At 41.0% G+C, this 19,911-nt stretch overlaps 1 protein-coding gene across 3 annotated transcripts; it reads left to right on the forward strand.

Moving 5' to 3' along the window:
* Nucleotides 1-9,965: 9,965 nt before the first annotated feature.
* On the forward strand, nucleotides 9,966-18,252 carry SPON2 (spondin 2). Of its 3 annotated transcripts, none has more exons than XM_039366727.1 (7): nucleotides 9,966-9,973; nucleotides 10,336-10,396; nucleotides 11,368-11,593; nucleotides 13,908-14,131; nucleotides 15,164-15,355; nucleotides 16,033-16,207; nucleotides 17,104-18,252. In XM_039366727.1, exons 3-7 carry the CDS (start codon nucleotides 11,389-11,391, stop codon nucleotides 17,280-17,282), a joined length of 975 nt encoding a protein of 324 aa, XP_039222661.1. In that variant the 5' UTR covers nucleotides 9,966-9,973; nucleotides 10,336-10,396; nucleotides 11,368-11,388; the 3' UTR covers nucleotides 17,283-18,252. The 3 variants fall into 3 exon arrangements, with proteins under 3 accessions (XP_039222661.1, XP_039222659.1, XP_039222660.1); XM_039366725.1 differs by lacking the exon at nucleotides 9,966-9,973 and adding an exon at nucleotides 10,040-10,127; XM_039366726.1 differs by lacking the exon at nucleotides 9,966-9,973 and having other exon boundaries at nucleotides 10,168-10,396; nucleotides 11,363-11,593.
* Nucleotides 18,253-19,911: the final 1,659 nt, after the last annotated feature.

A 19,911-nucleotide genomic window follows, 5' to 3' on the forward strand; every position in this document is an offset into this window, starting at 1 on the left:
ACCTCTTTTAACCAAGCCGCATCCTTGTTGTATTTCTTTGGGTTATCCCATATATGCTTCCAGAACTGCACTGTTTCTTCCTTGTCAGGTACTGACTGATTCTTTGCAGTTTCTCCATTGATGGATTGGTAGAAACGTTTCTGATTGGATTGAAATTGGAGGTTCTGCCTATAGTTTGCAATTCGAGCTTCATATCTACTGATTTTCCTGGCTATAGCTGTTATTTGTTGCTTTATTATTTCCAGTGCTTCCTTGATCTTCCTTGTTTCTAAGTGGTATTTCGTGATTAGGTATTCTTTGGTCTTCTTGTTCTTCAGCTTCTTTTCTTTCATCTGTTCTAGCTTGCTTGCATGTGATCTTAACTTGCTGATCTTATTTTCTAGTCTAACCTTCCATTTTTGTGGTGCACTGTTTGTTTGTTTTTCTGTTTTGTTGATTTTACATCCCGGTATTTCTTATAAACTGCAGCGGTGCTGGACGCAAATCAGAATGCCATACCGGCTCGGACGTCGCCCGGTTTAACAAGGTCCGCACTAGATATTGGAGTTCCTGGATATCTGGTGAAAAATGGGTTACAGGACTCAGGACTGTTGGCTGAGCAACCAGGGCCAGCAGCTGCAGAACTACTGGAAGAAAAGGTGTTTACCCGTCGCAGATACACAGTGATGGAAAACAAAGAAATAATGATCTGTTACTACAGATCAAGTCCAACAAGAAGAGGATATCTAAAACGAATGCACCAGTTCTGGAAAGAACAACATCAGAATCAGAAATAACAGAACAGAGACTAGCAGATCAACGCCGATTTATAATACAAAATAAAGTATTCACAGAAACAGAAGTGGACGAACTGCAAAGGTTTACCCAGGGCAAAGAAATCAAAGCCTTACAAGAAGTAATTCAGAATGTAGAGGCAAACCAGGGGGAGTTGGCAGTGAAGGAATCCAGCAGAGATATACAACTGTTCTCATTTGGAAACCAGGCACCTCTTCCTCAGGAAGAACAAAACCCTCTAACTAAAGAAATAAAAGAATTGAACAAAGAATAACTGAGCAAGAATAACTGAGCATCTAGAACAGCAAAAAAACAACAGAATAAGGCTACCTGCATTGAAGCTTGTTCCAAAGAAACAGCTAGCACAAGCATTAAAAGATGCAAATATTGCAATATCAAGTATAAGCACATTCATTGCAAGAAACAAAACAAACCAAGTATTATTTATTATTATTATTATTATTATTATTATTATTATTATTATTATTATTATTATTATATTGGATCATCGCACAGTCAGCCAGATGTTCAGACTGGATTTGGCATTTTTGTCTACCTATCGAGTCCTTACCCAGGACCTGGGATAGGCAGATGTGGATGTTTGATGGTATTACAGGTATCGTTGCAGGATGGAAGCAGTTCCTAATAAGGCCGCCTTTTGCAATTGACTAATAGCGAATTTGTCAATGCTATTATTATTATTAATTATTATTATTATTTCTTGCCACAGTTGTTAAGTGGATCTGGCTTTCCCTATTGACTTTGCTTGTCAGGTCGCAAAAGGGGATCACTTGACCCCGGGTCTCTGCGACCGTCGTAAATATGAGTCATTTGCTAAAGTGTCCGAATTTTGATCATGTGACAGCTGGGGATGCTGCAGCGGTCGTAAGTGTGAAACACGGTCGTAAGTCACTTTCTTCAGTGTTGTAACTTTGAACGGTCACTGAAGGAATGATTATAAATTGAGGACTATCTGCACTCAATCCTTACTTTGTGATCTAAAGCAGGGGTTCTCAACCTTGGCAACTTTAAGACTTGTGGACTTCAACTCCCAGAATTCCTCAGCCAGCAAAGCTGGCTGAGGAATTCTGGGAGTTGAAGTCCACAAGTCTTAAGTTGCCAAGGTTGAGAACCCCTGATCTAAAGCAAGAAAGGTTAAAAGCTCCAGGTTTTGCCTCGTTGATTTCTGCCCGGCTCACTCTTCTGAATTTAAATAAAATCCAGATATAGGCCGTCTTTTGCAAAGATGTTTTTTTTTTTTTTTTGCTCTTGAATCAGTTCCAGAGCAACTTTTTCTTGCTTTATCCCAGCTAAATTGGATTACAGCTCTAACCATCCCTAAGACATCACGGTCAAGAAAGAAGAAATTAGAGTCTGCCGGTCCTGGCAAATTGTAGAAGACGTCCTATTCCTGCAAACAATCATTTCTGATATTTTTAAACATGACCCAAGCCAGAAATGATACTTATCAGTAAATATCTCCCAAGTCCCACCCATTTTCCTCACTGAATTGGAGCAAATTCTTTACAGTTCAGTTGCTATGAAAGAATCTGGTTTCTCAGTTTATAGCCAATATCATAATTTCTCTGTGATACTGGGAGACACTTCTTCTCTGACCGTTGGGCCAGGAAAATCCACCAAGAGTCAAAAAAGTCAACATGGCAGCTGCAACGTGTAGACGAAACCTCCCATTTTTTATATGCATCGGAGAGGACCAATTGCTTTCTTTGCCTGATCTGTCTGATCCTAAAAATGCAAGGTTTTTAAGCCTTTATGTTCCTGAGGCTGGCTATCGTAGTGCTTCTTAGATATTTAAAACTGGATTCTTGCTAAACTAGCTCTTTATTTCTCCTGCAGTCTGAGGCATAGCTATTGCAAAGTAAATCTCCTTGATATTAGTAACTCTCACAATATACTGTAAAAAGAGTTCAATACAGCACAGTGGGCTTAACTTTGGAATAAACTAATTTAAGGCTTTTCTTCTGTATTTAACCTCCTCCAGCCCTCTCAATTCCTGGCAAATAGATGGGGAAGAAATGGAGGTAGTGACAGATTTTATTTCCCTGGGCTCCAAGATCACCACAGATGGGGACTGCAGCCAAGAAATTAAAAGACGCTGTCTCCTGGGGAGGAAAACTACGGCAAATCTAGACAGCATACTAAAAAGCAGACACATCACCCTGCCAACAAAAGTGCGTATAGTCCAGGCCATGGTTTTCCCAGTTGCAATGTATAGCTGTGAAAGTTGGACCACGAGAAAGGCTGAGCGCCAAAGAATGGAGGCCTTTGAACTCTGGTGCTGGAGAAGACTCCTGCGAGTCCCCTGGACTGCAAGGCGATCCAACTGGTCAGTCCTAGAGGAGATCAACCCCGACTGCTCTTTGGAAGGCCAGATCCTGAAGTTGAAACTCAAGTCCTTTGACCACCTAATGAGAAGGAAGGACTCACTGGAGAAGAGCCTGATGCTGGGAAAGATGGAGGGCAAGAGAAGAAGGGGACGACAGAGAAGGAGGTGGCTGGATGGAGTCCCTGAAGCCGGAGGCGGGAGCTTCAATGGACTCCAGAAGATGGCAGAGGACAGGAAGGCCTGGAGGAACGTGGTCCATGGGGTCACGATGGGTTGGACACGACTTCGCAACTAACAACAAAAATTTAACCTCCACTTGGGTTGCTTATGTCTGCCTCTAACACACTATCATTCTATTATAATATATAAAATTGTTCTTTGCAATCTATCTATATCATGTATCTATCTATCTATCTATCTATCTATCTGTCTGTCTGTCTGTCTGTCTGTCTATCTATAGATAGATAGATAGATAGATAGATAGATAGATAGATAGATAGATAGATAGATAGATTTCTAATTCACACATTCACTGCCCCAACCACAGCAATCCTGTCTGAAATGGTATAGGGTTTCCCGCCTGAGCAGGGGCTTGGACTTGATGACCCTTCAAACATAATAGTAAGAACAATAACAATAACAATACCATTTGAACTTTTGAATGAGAAATCGTGAAGGATTCTCAGCATCTCTTCAGTCATACATCAAAGCCATAAACCCCTTTTAATGAAGCAGTTTTAATGAATTGGCATTCAGCCTTTTTTTTTTTTTAGTCCTAATTGAGGATTTGATCTGAATAGCATTTTTTTTCCCATCTGCTCTTCTGCCAGTTAGGATTGGGCAAAGCACAATATTTCAAAACTACCCCAGTCAAATGAAATCTTAACGACCGAACGAATGCGAGGAAGACGATGGATGGGTCTTCCCAAAGACAGTCGGGCAGATGGTGCCTGATGAATTCGGTGCCGTCTTTCTAACAGAAACGGCTGTTCTCTCTCTGACGTTCAACCCATCACAACAACGTTAAATTTATTATATCGGGAGGAAAAAATCAGAGAAAGGTCCGCTGCGTGCAAAGCTATCAGTCAAAACTCTCTGGCAAATCTCTAAAAAAAACAAAACTATAACCAGAAAACTTAAAGAGATGTTAAAAGCCAAATGAATTCCATCTCAGGGACTTTTGCTGCCCTGGAGAATTTCCAAAAACTGTTGCTGCAAGGAGACACGGTGTGAGAGACGAAGAAAAAGGTCTGGATAAACCAAAGCTGTATATCTGTCATTTTCTAGATGGATCTTATAGATTCAGGGCCCCCTGCAGAATATAGGAAACCGAATGTAGTTGTACAATGTGCTTGCCTGGAATTTTAGCTGGACAGGGGAGACAATAACCTCTTGAAAACATAATATCATACTTTTCTGTGGAGATTCTCAGTCATCCAGGTCAAAGTTGTCTCAAAGGGGCTTTTCCAAAAGAAAACTGAACTCTTTTTTCCTTTGAGGAAGACGAAAAAGACATTTTGCTGCACATCCAGGGAGCTTCATCGGTTCTTGGATCAGAAGCGAAGTGTCTTCTGTTCTCAAGTTTGAGTTTAATTCCACAGCAAACTCTAGACATAAAATACAATTTTGGATAAGCTCCATTGGCTTGAGTCTTTAATATATATTCCTGCTGGTACGTAAGCAATTTTTGAAAATAAAATACTGTCCTGGAGAAGAAAAGAATTTAATGTCAGCTCTACAGAACTTTTTAGGAAATAAAATATACCCCGGCTGGGAAAAAATGTTGGCTTGTAGTCCTTATGCAATTTGTGGAAATAAAATATTAGGCAGTTCTTAACTTCAGTCCTTGGCTATTAACCACAGTTTTCTCCATCTTCTCCAGTACTTTTAAAAAATAATAGAATAGAATAGAATGGAATAGAATAGAATAGAATAGAATAGAATAGAATAGAATAGAATAGAATAGAATAGAATAGAATAGAAAATAGAATATAATAGAATAGAAAAGAATGCAGAATAGAATATAATAGAATGCAGAATATAGAATAGAATGCAGAATATAGAATAGAATAGAATAGAATAGAATAGAATAGAATAGAATAGAATAGAATAGAATAATAACTTTATTGTCACTTTAAATGTACGCTAATCAACATGGAGTAAAATGAAATTTTGTCACATTCAGCTCTCAGAGGATAACCACCTCCAATATACTCTGCATAAACATGACAAAAGATCATGCATATAATTATGCAAATTATCTTGCTGGCCAGTAAATGCTCCAACACTGGAAGTTGTTAAGAAGAGACTGGACGGCCATTTGTCCGAAATGGTGTAGGGTTTCCTGCCTGAGCAGGGGGTTGGACTCGATGACCTCCAAGGTCCCTTCCAACTTTACTACTATTACTATTACTATTACTATTACTAGATGACCTGAACTTGAAAGACACGGCAAGTCAAGCCACAACACAGCACAGGATGTTGAGTAAGGAGAGGTTCTTTGTAAACAACATTGCAAACACTTTTAGCACCACTTTTGAGAAAATCATTACCTTATGACTACTTCTAAATGATTTGTAACTTTTTTTTGGTTATTCTCAGAGCTTTTTTGCATCCAGTGGAATGACTCTTCTTTTATTTACTGCAGCTCTGGATGAACCATCATCATTCATTTTGGAGAGAACATCTCTGGTTGTATTCCAGTTCTAGAATGATGGACAATTCTATTGGTTGACCTTGTTTAAGGGCAAGACATTTGGAACTGAACAACCTCTAGAATGTGGCTAAAAGCACAGGGATCTGCTGGACTTAAGAGTGGAGAGCAGAGAAGACTGCAGGTTTGAGAGAGAGGTCAACAAGGCCATCTAGGTCAGGGGTAGTCAACCTTGGCTCTTTTATGACTTGTGGACTTCAACTCCCAGAATTCCTGAGCCAGCCTGGCTCAGCTTGGAAACCTCTCCCTTTCCCCTCAGCATGGCTGGCTGGCTCAGGAATTCTGGGAATTGAAGTCCACGAGTCATAAAAGAGCCAAGGTTGCCTACCCCTGATGTAGGTCAACATTGGACAGCCTTCCTTCAACAGGGGGGAGGGGTGTGACACCACCTATCTCCAGGCTACAACACCATCCTTTCAGCAGTCCCAAGAAGGCTCCACCCCCATTTGCACCACTCAGGTGACCCTGAGGACACAGGTAAGCCTCCAGGTGGCCTCAACAACTCTCTAGAAAGAATGCAAATGACCAACTGTCTGCAAGGAGTATAAATCCTTCCATCCCCCACCATCCAGTCAGAGCTGAAGAAGCTTCTGGGATGAGAAACGAAACGCCTTCAAAGAAAAACAAGGAAGTCCAGTTGCCTCGTGAAAAAGCACCTTTGAGAATCTCCACAGGTATGACCTCAGGACACTGTGATGGTCATAAATATGATCCAAGCATTTGAGTTTTGATTACTTCACCATGGGGATGCTATAATGGTCTTAAGTGTGAAAAACGATCATAGTCACTAAACAAAGTGTTAAGTCGAGATTCTTTTTTGACACCTACCTGTCCATTTTAGTTCAGGAACAAGTATGACTCATTATATAAACATAACACTCCCCCCCCCCCGTGTTTTGTTCTGATATTTACAGTCTGGATTAAGGTACAATCTGGATTAAGGGATGGTTCCCCCCTTCTCCTGAATGGAGTAATTCAAACATTTTGCGTGTAACACTAGGTGGAAATCTTGATTGTCCTTCAGCTTCATTTGACTTAGAAATCTATTTTCTCTTAACTGTAAATGGGGGGAGGGTCTTACCTCTGGACTTAATCTAAAAGATTGCACTGTTAGCAAGATTGAGAAAGCATAAGAAGAATATTCCTGTGTTTATGTCCGATTTTTTTTGTAAGGCAAGCTAGGAAGAAAAAAAAAACTGCCAAGGAAGTTTTAATCTTTTTTAAAGATGCTGCTTCTTCTCGAAATGGGATTAACAGAAGAGAAAAATGATGGCCTACTTTTTGCTCTTGCAAAATAAGAAGCGGGTCAGCCAAACTCTAGTCGACCTTTCATGGTTTGCATTTTGGCTAGTAGCCTCTTAGGAAGAAATATGCAACGGTTTAAGCCCGAGGAAAGCAATTCACTTTCTCCTTCTGTCCAATCACAATGTAAGAAAAAATGTACACATAAACAAAACTTTAGAATAGAATAGAATAGAATAGAATAGAATAGAATAGAATAGAATATGAATGGAATAGAAAACAGAATGGAACAGAATAGAGAATAGAAGGAATGAAGAATAGAATAGAACAGAACAGAACAGAACAGAACAGAACAGAACAGAACAGAATAGAATAGAATAGAATAGAATAGAATAGAATAGAATAGAATAGAATAGAAGGAATGAAGAATGGAATGGAATGGAATAGAATAGAATAGAATAGAATAGAATAGAAAACAGAATGGAACAGAATAGAGAATAGAAGGAATGAAGAATAGAATAGAATAGAATAAAATAGAATAGAATACAGAATGGAACAGAATAGAGAATAGAAGGAATGAACAATGGAATGGAATGGAATGGAATAGAATAGAATAGAATAGAATAGAACAGAAGGAATGAAGAATAGAATAGAATAGAATAGAATGGAATGGAATGGAATGGAATGGAATAGAATAGAATAGAATAGAATAGAATAGAATAGAATAGAATAGAAAACAGAATGGAACAGAATAGAGAATAGAAGGAATGAAGAATGGAATGGAATAGAATAGAATAGAAAAGAAAATAGAATAGAAAATAGAATAGAAAACAGAATGGAACAGAATGAAACAGAATGAAACAGAATAGAACAGAACAGGGCTGGGGAATTCTGGGAGTTGAAGTCCACAAATCTTAAAGTGGCCAAGTGTGAGGACTCCTGGTTTAGCAGAGCAGACTCTTAATCCCTATGGAATGCCAACGTAGGGGCTCGTATCCAGTCTAACGAAGAGAAGGACACTAGGGGGTACCACAGTAACCATCTTTCAATACTTGAAGGGACGTCATGGGGAAGAGAGAGTTGACCTATCCTCCAAACCACTTGAGGGCAAGACAAGAGGTAACAGGTGGAAGCTTATCAAGGAGAGGTCCGGCCTTGAATTAAGGAGAAATTGCCGGACAGTGAGAACCCTTAACCAGTGGAAGAGCTTGCCTTCAGAAGTTCTGGGTGCTCCATCACTGGAGGCTTTTACGAAGAGACTGGGCAGCCATTTGTCTAATGGCTGATAAACCTGGATGATATAGGGCCTCCTGCTTGAGCAAGAGATTGGAATGGAGGACCTCCAAAGTCCCTTCCAACTCTGATCTCTTGGTGTTGAAAAGAAGGAAAGGGGGGAAATGGATGATCTTCAGAGAAGGTGGACCTCACCCTCAAAGACGAGGCACCCTCAGGTGGGGTGGGGATAATAAAAATAGTCAAGGCGGTAACTGCAACTGCAGGCACGCAAGACCCCTGCAAACAATGGATGGTCCTTTGGTGATGTGGCCTCCATCTTCACTTTTTGGACATTCCTTCCTCCCCCGATGGATGCTCCTCTTCCAGGTTTGCCTTTTGGTCCTTGAAGACATCTTGAAGAACCAACTTTTGCCATTGTTGGCACAAAGCAGATGTAGGTGAAAGTTTGCGAAGACATGGATAACTTCATGAAATGCAAAGAAAACAATGTACAAACTTGAAATCACAAATATGTTTAATCACAAACATATTTGCAATGTCCTGGGGCTTTTCAGCTGAAAAATGCTGGCGGAGGCCATAGTGACTCATCATTGTGATTAGTCATGTTCATTTCTTGTTTGTTTTCTATCAAGAAAATATTCCACTTCATAACTTAAATATCTGGCCCAGACAGACGAAACTTAGAACATTTGAAGCCAACCCTCAACCCTTTGGTGTTAATACTAGTTTTGTTATATCTAGCACAGGGTATCACTTTGCCCAGGAAGAGTATAACAAACTGGCACTGTATTTGGATCAGGTAACCACATTTCCGGGAGGGGAAATTTTTTATCTTTATGGAGTGTTCAGAAAACAAATAGCAGAATGTCTTATATCTCAGGGGCTGCCCCAAAGAAGAGGGAGTCAGGCTCTTCTCCAAAGCCCCTGAAGGCAGGACAAGAAGCAACGGATGAAAACTGACCAAGGAGAGAAGCAACCTAGAACTAAGGAGAAACTTCCTGACAGTAAGAACAATTAACCAGTGGAACAACCTGCCTCCAGAAGCGGTGAATGCTCCAACACTGGAAGTTTTTAAGAAGAGACTGGACAGCCATTTGTCTGAAATGGTATAGGGTTTCCTGCTTGAGCAGGGGGTTAGACTAGAAGACCTCCAAGGTCCCTTCCAACTCTGTTATTCTATTCTATTCTATTCTATTCTATTCTATTCTATTCTATTCTATTCTATTCTATTCTATTCTATTCTGTTCTATTCCATTCTATTCTTCTATTCTATTCTTCTATTCTATATTTTCTATTCTATTCTCTTCTGTTCTGTTCTACATTCCATTCCATATTCCATTCTATATTCCATTCTTTTCCATTCTATATTCCATTCTTTTCCATTCTATATTTCATTCTATTCTATAAGTCAAATTGAATTTAACTGCCATCAAGAATAACATCAAAGCCTCAGAGTTCTACACACACATACACACACAAACATTGTTTCCTCCATGCTTTCCGCCCTCCCCCCAGATATTTCTCAGGAATGAAAGGGTTCAACCCTACCCCCAGTTTCCCTGGGGGCCTCCATTTCCTAACTCAGGGATCAGCTCTCCGATCCATCCGAGGGAGGGATCTTGGTAAGCTTTCATGATAGGCATCTCTCGAACCCCTAAAACGTAAGAACGACACACACAGAGAGCCCTTGTACAAGAAAGGTTGTGTACCAGAAGCAGCAGCTCTGCCACTGATGGGCACCAAGGCCAGCCTGGAGAAATACCATCAATCAAAAGCCTTGAAGGAGGGAGGGAGGAGGGGCGGGCAAACTTGTAGGTTAGCAAAAGTTGAAATGTAGTTCGTTCTTACAGGGTTTTTTTTTTTCACAGCTGGCCCACAACTCACTGTCACAGACCATGCAGATGTTTCCAGCAGCACAAATGTGTTCAGGGAGTTAAAAAAAAAACCCCAACAACTGTCATAGCTGGACTGAAGAGAGTTTTTGCAAGCATAAATAGCAAGATTTCCTCTCTTCCCATTGCAGATTTTCCAGCTGGGGAGACAAAGCAAGTTCTCCTAACAACCTCAGAGCCACAGGAACACTGGTAAGTGAAAATTGTCTGTATTAATGATTAATGCACAGTGATTTAGCAGTTGTGTATTTATGCCCTGCTCTTAAAGCAGAAGAGCTCCTTAAAGGAAGGTTAAACTTTAGTCTTTTATCTTAGCCTTGCAGGTTTCTTTGCCTTGATTGAATTCTGGGGGTTTTCTAAAAATATTTAGGTAATGAATTAAAGTTGAAATGGATTAAGTGAGCATTCCTTGTTTCTTTACCTTACTTTTAAACAAATATCTCTTAGACAGAAAATTAAAAAGGACACAGCTATGTATTCTCCCACCTAGGTGCACTAAAAAAAACGGTGACCAGAATTAAACCACATTTATGATTCTAATGAGATAACAGATCAAATTAGCCTGCTAAAAGCCTATTGTCAATTATTATTATAATAATCAAGGACAGAAGCAGGACTAAACTTCCTAACAATGAGGACAATTAACCAGTGGGAAAGCTTTCCTCCAGAAGTTGTGGATGCTCCAACATTGAATGCTTTTAAGAAGAGACTGGACGGCCACTTGTCTGAAATGATAGAGGATTTCTTGCTTGAGCAGGGGGTTGGACTAGAAGATCTCTGAGGTCCCTTCCAGCTCTGTTATTCTGTTATTCCTGACAGTGAGAACAATTAACCAGTGGAACCACCTGCCTCCAGAAGTGGTGAATGCTCCAACACTGGAGACGTTTAGGAAGAGATTGGAAGCCATTTGTCTGAAATGGGATAGGGTCTCCTGCCTGAGCAGGGGGTTGGACTAGATGACCTCCGAGGTCCCTTCCCACTCTGTTATTCTGCAACTCTGTTAAATAAGGAAAGTAACTTTTTTTTTCTTTGCCTGGATTTAAAAACAAATCTTCTGGGTCGCCAGTGATCTCTGTTGATGTCATGGGTATAGGTAGAGATGCAGCATTTGCTTGTGGAATCCACTAATTGTGGCTTTTTCTATTTTAACTCCCATGGGCAAGGGAACGAGAAGCTCACAAGACATGTCTGCTTCTGAGAAGACAACCCCAGCGCTGCTCGTAGTACTCTTGAGTTGTGTGGCTTGTGTCCCCCTTGAGGGAGATATCCTGTGTGGTGCAGAGGATCCAGCCACCTACAGCCTTGTGTTCACGGGGAAATGGAGCCAAGCGGCTTTTCCAAAGCAGTATCCACTCTATAGACCCCCAGCGCAGTGGTCCTCCCTCCTAGGTAAGGAAGCCCACCGGTCTTCTGCCAAGAGTGTCCCCAGGGAGATGAGGATGATGGGGATGGTGTTGATATCCATTCAATGATGTCCTACTCTCGGTGATCCCATGGACCAGGTCTCTCCAAAAGTCCCAATTTTGCACTGCTTCTTTGAGTTGTTCTATGCTCTGGCTGGCGTCAGCTTTGATGATATCCATCCACTGTGTTCTTTGGAGACCTGGTTTCCTTTTACAGATGATAGGTAGGTAGAGAGAGTGAAAGAGAGAGAGATGATATGATATGATAGCTATGATAGATGATATAGATATGATAGATAGATGATAAGATAGATAGATAGATAGATAGATAGATAGATAGATAGATAGATAGATAGAAATACAGGTAGAGAGATAGAGAGAGAGATAAATATAGATAGATATGATAGATAGATAGATAGATAGATAGATAGATAGAAAGATAGATAGATAGATTTGATAGATATAGACAGATAGAGCGATAGAGCGATAGAGAGATGATATGATAGCTATGATAGATAGATGATATAGATATGATAGATGATATGATAGATAGATAGATAGATATAGATATAGGTAGAGAGAGATAGAGAGATAGAGATAGAGATAAAGATAGAGATAAAGATAGATAGATAGATAGATAGATAGATAGATAGATAGATAGATAGATAGATAGATTAAATAGAAAGAGGACAGACAGTTAGTTAGATATGATAGATATGACAGATAGACAGATAGATAGATAGATAGATAGATAGATAGATAGATAGATAGATAGATAGATAGATAGATAGATTTCTAACTCACACATTCACTGCCCCAACCACAGCAATCCTGTCTGAAATGGTATAGGGTTTCCCGCCTGAGCAGAGGCTTGGACTTGATGACCTCCAAGGTCCCTTCAAACATAATAGTAATAACAACAACAGAAAGATAGGTAGGTAGGTAGGTAGGCAGGCAGGCAGGCAGACAGAATCCTGATGTTGATGATAATGTTGTTATCCATTCAGTCCAGTCGATTCTTGGGGATCCCCTGGTCCAGGCCTCTCCACCTTTTCCGATCTTGCGCTGCTTCTTTGAGTTGTTCTATGGCTGGTGTCCCCTTTGAGGGGGTCCAGCCACCCTCTTCTTTGGCGGGCTGGTTTCCTTTTACCACTAACTCTTCCGTGCATAATTGCTTTCTCCAGCAATTCCCCCACATGACACGGCCAAAAATAAGCGAGACACAGTTTGTGATTTTTTTCCTCCAGTGATATGTCTGGTGTTATGTCCCAAGAGTATCCTACTACAAGATAGTAACAAAAATCAATATGGCAGACATGGCCACGCTATTAAAACGCCAGTCTTTCTGAAGGCCTATGGAGATTCTCCGTCATCCAAGGTCCTGGTTGTCCCAAAGGTGCTTTTTTTCAAGAGGCCACTGGACTTTCTTGTTTCTTCGAAGATGTTTCCCTTCTCCTCCCAGAAGCTTCTTCAGATCTCGGAAGAAGTAGAGCTGAAGAAGCTTCTTGGATGAGAAGCAAAATGTCTTCAAAGAAAAAGAAGAAAATCCAGCTGCCTCTTGAAAAATGGGTATATTTCAGTATGGAGAAGATGGATAGATTATATTCAGAATAAATACGGGACTAAAAAGTTCCATTTATTTTTATGAGTACATTTTAGAGTATTATTTTTATTAACAGTATATTATAGTGAAATTATTATTAGTTTTATTATTGTTTTTAGCATTAGCATAGTTTAATAACTTGGGATATTGTTTAATAATATGGAATTGTTTATATTATTATGTTTATTTTACTTGTCTGTATTTATGTTAAAGGGGAGTTAAAGTATACTATGAATTTGGTTATTTTATAGTAGAGTTTGATTATTATATTTGTAATAACCCTGTATTCAGCTCTGGGAATTGGGGGAGGGGGAGGGGGGTTAGGGTGGGGGGGGGTTTGGGGTGTAATTCTTTATAAAACTTTTTAATAATAAAAAAAGCACCTTTGGGACATCCAATCTTTCTGAATCGTGGTTGAGGCTGCCATCTTGACTTTTTGGACCCTCCTGGAGGACATTTTTACCTCCTCCTTCTGCTGGTTCTTCAGCTACCTCCAAATTCACTTCCCGGGGAGACAGCACCAAGTACACAATCCTGGAGAGCTTTTACGGCTGGAGCTCCTTTTCTGCAGCAGAAGTCAACCCCGTTCCCTGTGTTTCGAGTCACAAAGGACCTCCCTTCCAGGAAGAGGGAAGCAGCTTGCCTTCCTGCAGGAAGTAATTCCAAATCCGCCTTTTGTGTGTCTCCTCTTCGACAGGTGTGGCCCACAACTCCGACTACGTCATGTGGAAGGCCAACGGCTACGCCAGCAATGGCATGCGTGAGTTGGTGGAGAGAGGGGAACCGTGGGTGCTCATGAAGGAAATAGAAGCAGCTGGAGAGAAAATGCAAAGCATTTATGGAATCCTCTCCGCTGCTCCTGTGGTCACCGGAACAGGACAGACCTCAACGGTCTTTGAAGTTGACCCAGGTCATCCCTTAGTAAGTTGGAAGTATCTCCTAGCGCAGTGTTTCCCAAACTTTTGACATATGTGTACCCCTTCTATAATTTTTGTAACGCTGAGTACCCCTTTTAAACAGCTCCGAGGCTCAACGTTAACTGTTAATGTTCCCGCAGTTTAAAAATGGCCGAACCAGAGCTGCGCGAAGGATGCGCAGAAGTTCCCGTCATAATGAGTTGCGATACGATGTATGATGGCCCCAGTTCCCGTGTAAAAACTGCGATACGCGCCTATTTCTTTCTTTGTTCTGTGGGCGCAGCTAAGCACGGTGCAGTGGATATTCCCACGTGATCCAACGCGTACCCCCACCAAACTCTTCCCATACCCCTGGGGGTACGCGTACCACACTTTGGGAAACACTGTCCTAGCGGCCTTTTAAGGAGCAAGTACGGAGTCCCAAAGCAGTAAAGCTGCAAACAAACTAAAGAATTATTAGTCCAATAGACTTAAGATGGGCAGTTATTATTCTTTAATTATGGCTGCATAAATTTGCAAGCAATTAAATCAGCAGAGGGTTCAAAGCACGGATATATCTTGGCTGGCACTTTCTCCTGTGGTTGATTGCACTTAAAGATTAAAGACCCTGCCTATCACCCACGTGTCTTATTACCATAAAACTGTCGGATTATTTGGGGAAACCTTTTAATTCATTGAGAAGGTCGTCAATGAAATATAACTCATTACTAAGACAGCAGCTCCCAGAATCGTGAGGCAATGAATTCAACTTTATTAAAATAATGCTTCACTTTGTATTACTTATAGTCTAGGAAGTTTAATCTATCACACCCTGCTGAGTGTCTCTCTCTATTTTTATTGCCCGCTGCTTTGAACTTCTCGGGAAAGTAATATTTTTTATTGATTCGAGAAAAACTTGAAATAACGTGAACATACTTAATATCTCGATTGTCATAATTCCAGCATGTGGTTACATTGGTTTATTAAAATGATCTAATTAGAGAGAACCAGGCACAGTCCAGTTTTTGAAGCAAAGGGTTTTTTTCTGAATGTCCAGGTATCCATTGCGGTGCGAATCGTGCCCAGCCCTGACTGGTTTGTGGGATTTGAGAATTTTAATTTGTGTGACAAGAACGGCTGGAAGCGCCACGTCTCCATGGACCTATTTCCATATGATGCCGGAACAGATAGCGGGTTTACGTTTTCCTCGCCCAACTTCGCAACAATCCCCCGGGATACAATCACAGAAGTAAGTTTCTTGACCTTTTCCCAACTTCAACAACTTTTGGGGATGATCTGTTGCATGTCATCAGGTCAACTGTCACCTGGAGGTCTCAAAGAAAAGATTGGACAGCCATTTGTCTGTTGACAGCTCTCCTGCTTTGGGCACGGAGTTGGACTAGAACAAAGGTAGGCAACCTTGGCTCTTTTATGACTGGTGGACTTCAACTCCCAGAATTCCTGAGCCAGAATGGGGAAACCATGGCCCCCTCATGACTCGTGGACTTCAACTCCCAGAATTCCTCAGCCAGCATGGGGGAATTATGGCCCCCTCATGACTGGTGGACTTCAACTCCCAGAATTCCTGAGCCAGCCTGGCTCAGCTTGGAAACCTCTCCCTTTCCCCTCAGCATGGCTGGCTCAGGAATTCTGGGAGTTGAAGTCCACCAGTCATAAAAGAACCAAGGTTGCCTATCCCTGGTCCAGTCAGAGCTGAAGAAGCTTCTGGGATGAGAAGCGAAACGTCTTCAGAGAAAAACAAGAAGGTCCGGTTGCCTCCTGAAAAAAAAGCACCTTTGGGACCGTAAAGGAGGAGAAGAGAGGGAACTGGAACAAGAACTGGAAACCAAATCAGGCTTCTTCCACACTGCAATGATTTCTGGTGAGTGAAACTCACCTCCTTTTTGCATCTGCTTGATTTCACAGATCACCTGCTCAGCCCCTAGCCACCCTGCAAACTCATTTTATTACCCCAAGCTTAAGACTCTCCCACCGATTGCCCGAGTGTCCATGGCCAAACTCAAAAGAAAGAAATTGGGCTTCCTCTTCTCTCAACCAAACGTCACAACCACGGACAACGAAGTGGAGGATTCCGTCTCAGGTAAGTGCTTTATTCCTGGATAAAGAGAAAGTTTTGTTTTAATTATTCAGACCTGGAAGAAATGCCTACCTTTGTGGAGCAAACGCAACCTGTTTTACCAATCAACACCCTCAAAGCTTCTCTTTCGGGAGTACAGGATGAAATGAAGGAAACGGTAGCGAGGAATTTAATCTTAAGGGAAGAAATACTGGAGTAATTGGTAAATCTTTCAATAGTTCCTTTGTTTGGACAGTCCTTGGACTGGCAGAAGTTGTGAATGCTCCATCCCTGGAGGGTTTCAAGAAGAGATTGGACAACCATTTATCTGAAATGGTTCAGGGCCTCCTGATTCAGCAGGGGGATGGACTAGAAGACCTCCAAGGTCCCTTCCAACTCTTTCAGTGGAAGGATTTGCCTCCAGACGTTGTGGGTGCTCCAACACTGGAGGTTTTTAAGAAGAGACTAGACAACCACTTATCTGGAAGAGTATATACCATTTCAGACAAATGGCTGTCCAATCTCTTCTTAAAAACTTCCACTGTTGGAGCATCCAGAACTTCTGGAGGCAGGTTGTTCCACTGGTCAATTGTCCTCACTGTCAGGAAATTTCTCCTTAGTTCCAGGTTGCTTCTCTCCTTGGTTAGTTTCCACCTGTTGCTTCTTGTCCTGCCTTCAGGCACTTTGGAGAATAGCTTGACTCCCTCTTCTTTGGGGTAGCCCCTGAGATACTGGAAGATTGCTATCATGTTCCCCCCCCCCCCGTTCTTCTCTTCATTAAACTAGACATCCCCAATTCCTGCAGCCGTTCTTTATATATTTTAGCCTTCAGTCCCCTGATCACCTTCGTTGCTCTTCTCTGCACCCTGTAGTTGTGTATTTAAAAAAAACAACAACTTGAAACCGCTTCTGTCCTGCAGAAACACCTTTGGATTGTGAGACCTCTCTGTGGTCTTCGTGGGGTCTTTGCCGAGGCACCTGTGGAAATTTAGGAACGAAAAGGCGGACTCGGTACATAGTCCTTCAGCCGGCCAACAACGGAAGCCCTTGCCCAGATCTGAGTGAAGAAATGCATTGTGAACCAGATAATTGTGTCTGAAATCATTCTTTTGGACAATTGTTTACCTCGTGTAATTTGGGGGATAGTTAAGGTATCTCTGCGTTGATATTTTTTATAGCTCAAGAGCTATCTATCCAGCTAGCCATCCATCAATCCATAGATAGATGTACTTAGGTATACGGGCTTTCTACACATTTATTGTGAACTCCTACAGTGTCACCTAGCGGTCAGAAGTAATAGTAGTAGTAGTAACTCTAATAGTGAACTTTAAGAGTTACCGACATCTGCAGGAGGAAAAGAGGCAGGCAAGACTCTTTGCATTTCTGCTACTTCTGAATTGTATTTAATGCATCTGAGGAATAATGAGCTGGTTTCTACTGAGAATTAAACATGTAAGTTTTGAGGGGGATCAACTTGAAGGAAAAAAAAACCCGCATCTTTCTCAAGACTACAAGAAAAAGCCGAGATTTTTGTTGGTTTGTTTGTAATTCTAGACATTTTTAAGCTATCGTTTGAAAACTCTTGGGGTGGCTTTTGTGAAAGTTGGCAAGCTTTACCCTTTATGCAGATGTCTGTGAATTTTGTCCTGTTCTGGGAAGAGCTAAGAAGGAGAAGTGTAAGAAAAAATTACTGAAAAGTTTGTGCACGGATGCGTATGATATACTTCCTCGACTTCTTACAGCATTCTATATTTCTGGATTTTTTTTCCTAATTAAAAACAAACATTTTGCCTCAGATTAAATAATAGAAGGATGGAGAGTGTATCCCTCCCTCCCCCAATTCACGCATCGTACTTTGGTTGGTTGTACATTATACACGCACATGCAACATTTCAACCTAAGGAGCCAATTCCACGATGGCTTTTTATTAAGTTTATTTTAACTTAACCTCCTGGCACTCAGTGTTTAATTATCTAAGTCTGCAATCTTGAGCCTATTTCCTTGGAAAGTCTCGTTGGGCGCAGCAGGGGGCAGTTCCTAATAAAGCAACACATTATAAAAGTGTCAAACCATGCCTTCCTTCTTGATATGTACTTGAGTTCAGAGGAAATCCCACTGAGATAACTCAGCAGAGGTTCAGCACAGGGCCTCAGCCTCAGGGAAACGGCTCCCGAATTGGATGGATCCCTTCTTTTCAGAGCAGAAATCTTCCCCCGATAATGCCTTGAAAGGCAACACGAAGACTCTCTGCATTTTAAAGTTCTACCACCAAGTTTCTTATAAGCGATATGAGGAAAGGTATCATCAGAGTTCAGAGTTTTATTATAATTTTATTAGCCCCCCTCTACCTCAATAATCTTTCTCTCTGTATTTCTCTCTCATATCTATGTATAACGTATCATCATCTATCATCTATCTATCATCTATTTAACATCTATCACTTCTCATATCTTTCTATTTATCTCTATCTATCATTTATATCTATATATCTCTATCAACTAATCTATCATCTATCATCTCTCTCATATTTGTCTATCCCTATCTTTTTATCATATCTATCTATCTATCTATCTATCTATCTATCTATCTATCTATCTATCTATCTATCTATCTATCTATCTATCTAGCTGTCTGTTTGTCTGTCTGTCTGTCTGCCTGCCTGCCTGCCTGCCTGCCTACCTACCTATCTACCTACCTATCTATCATTTCTCTCATCTTTCTGTTTATCATCTCTATATCTATTATGTCTGTCTATCTATCTATCTATCTATCTATCTATCTATCTATCTATCTATCTATCTATCTATCTATCTATCATCTATCTGCATATCCATATCCATATCATCTAATTTCTCTCTCTCTCTCTGCATCCATCTACCTACTAGACTATCTATCTATCTATCTATCTATCTATCTATCTATCTATCTATCTATCTCTGTCTGTCCATCTATATCATCCATATATCATATATGATCTACAGTATCTGTCTGTCTATCTATCCTATCTCTTTCTCTTTCTAACAATCTGTCACTACAAACATTAGGAGCTCTTAGAGATTAAAAAAATGGAATATAAATCTCATGAGCAAATAAACTTATCACACATATCCTGGGAAAGAGGACAGCAGAGGGAGTTTGACCAACAAAATGAAATAGGTTGCTAATCATTGCTCTGGAAAAGCTTCCCCTGAATTTCTTGTTCCTTAATTCTGAAGCGTTTCTCCTCCGAATGCATGCAAATAAACAAATAAATCCCTAAACAACACACACACACTCACACACACACACATCCTTAACATCCTGTTGGAAATAGGCATGGGTCAAAAAATCAAGACTGGAAGCAGTTTTTCAGCTCCCGCCCATGGAGCCGTTTCCCAGCCTGCCTCAGAAAAGTGGAAAGGCGCTTCTTGATGTAGGAGTTTGAATCTCCTCGGGTGTGTCTGTGGAGTTTCCAGGAGGATTTGTGAAGCCAAAACGGTCAAGATGGTGGCAGTGCCCCCCCACCCACCCAATGGAAGCCTTGCCCTCTCTTCGCAGCATCGCCAACACCCATAAAAAGGGGGCAGAGCTTCGGCTGAACGTCATGATCCTCACCTTGGCTTTTTTGATCCGCATCCTTGACTATTTACTGCACACTGTTTTTGAAGGTCGGACAGCCAATTAAGGACTGTTTTGTCCTCCTAAATGTTTCGTTGGGAAATTGGGAGGTTGGGAGAGAGACACATGGA

This window comes from Crotalus tigris, unplaced genomic scaffold, assembly GCF_016545835.1.
Source record: "Crotalus tigris isolate CLP2741 ecotype Arizona unplaced genomic scaffold, ASM1654583v1 scf7180000020351.1464749751:1500972, whole genome shotgun sequence".
Lineage (NCBI taxonomy): Eukaryota > Metazoa > Chordata > Lepidosauria > Squamata > Viperidae > Crotalus > Crotalus tigris.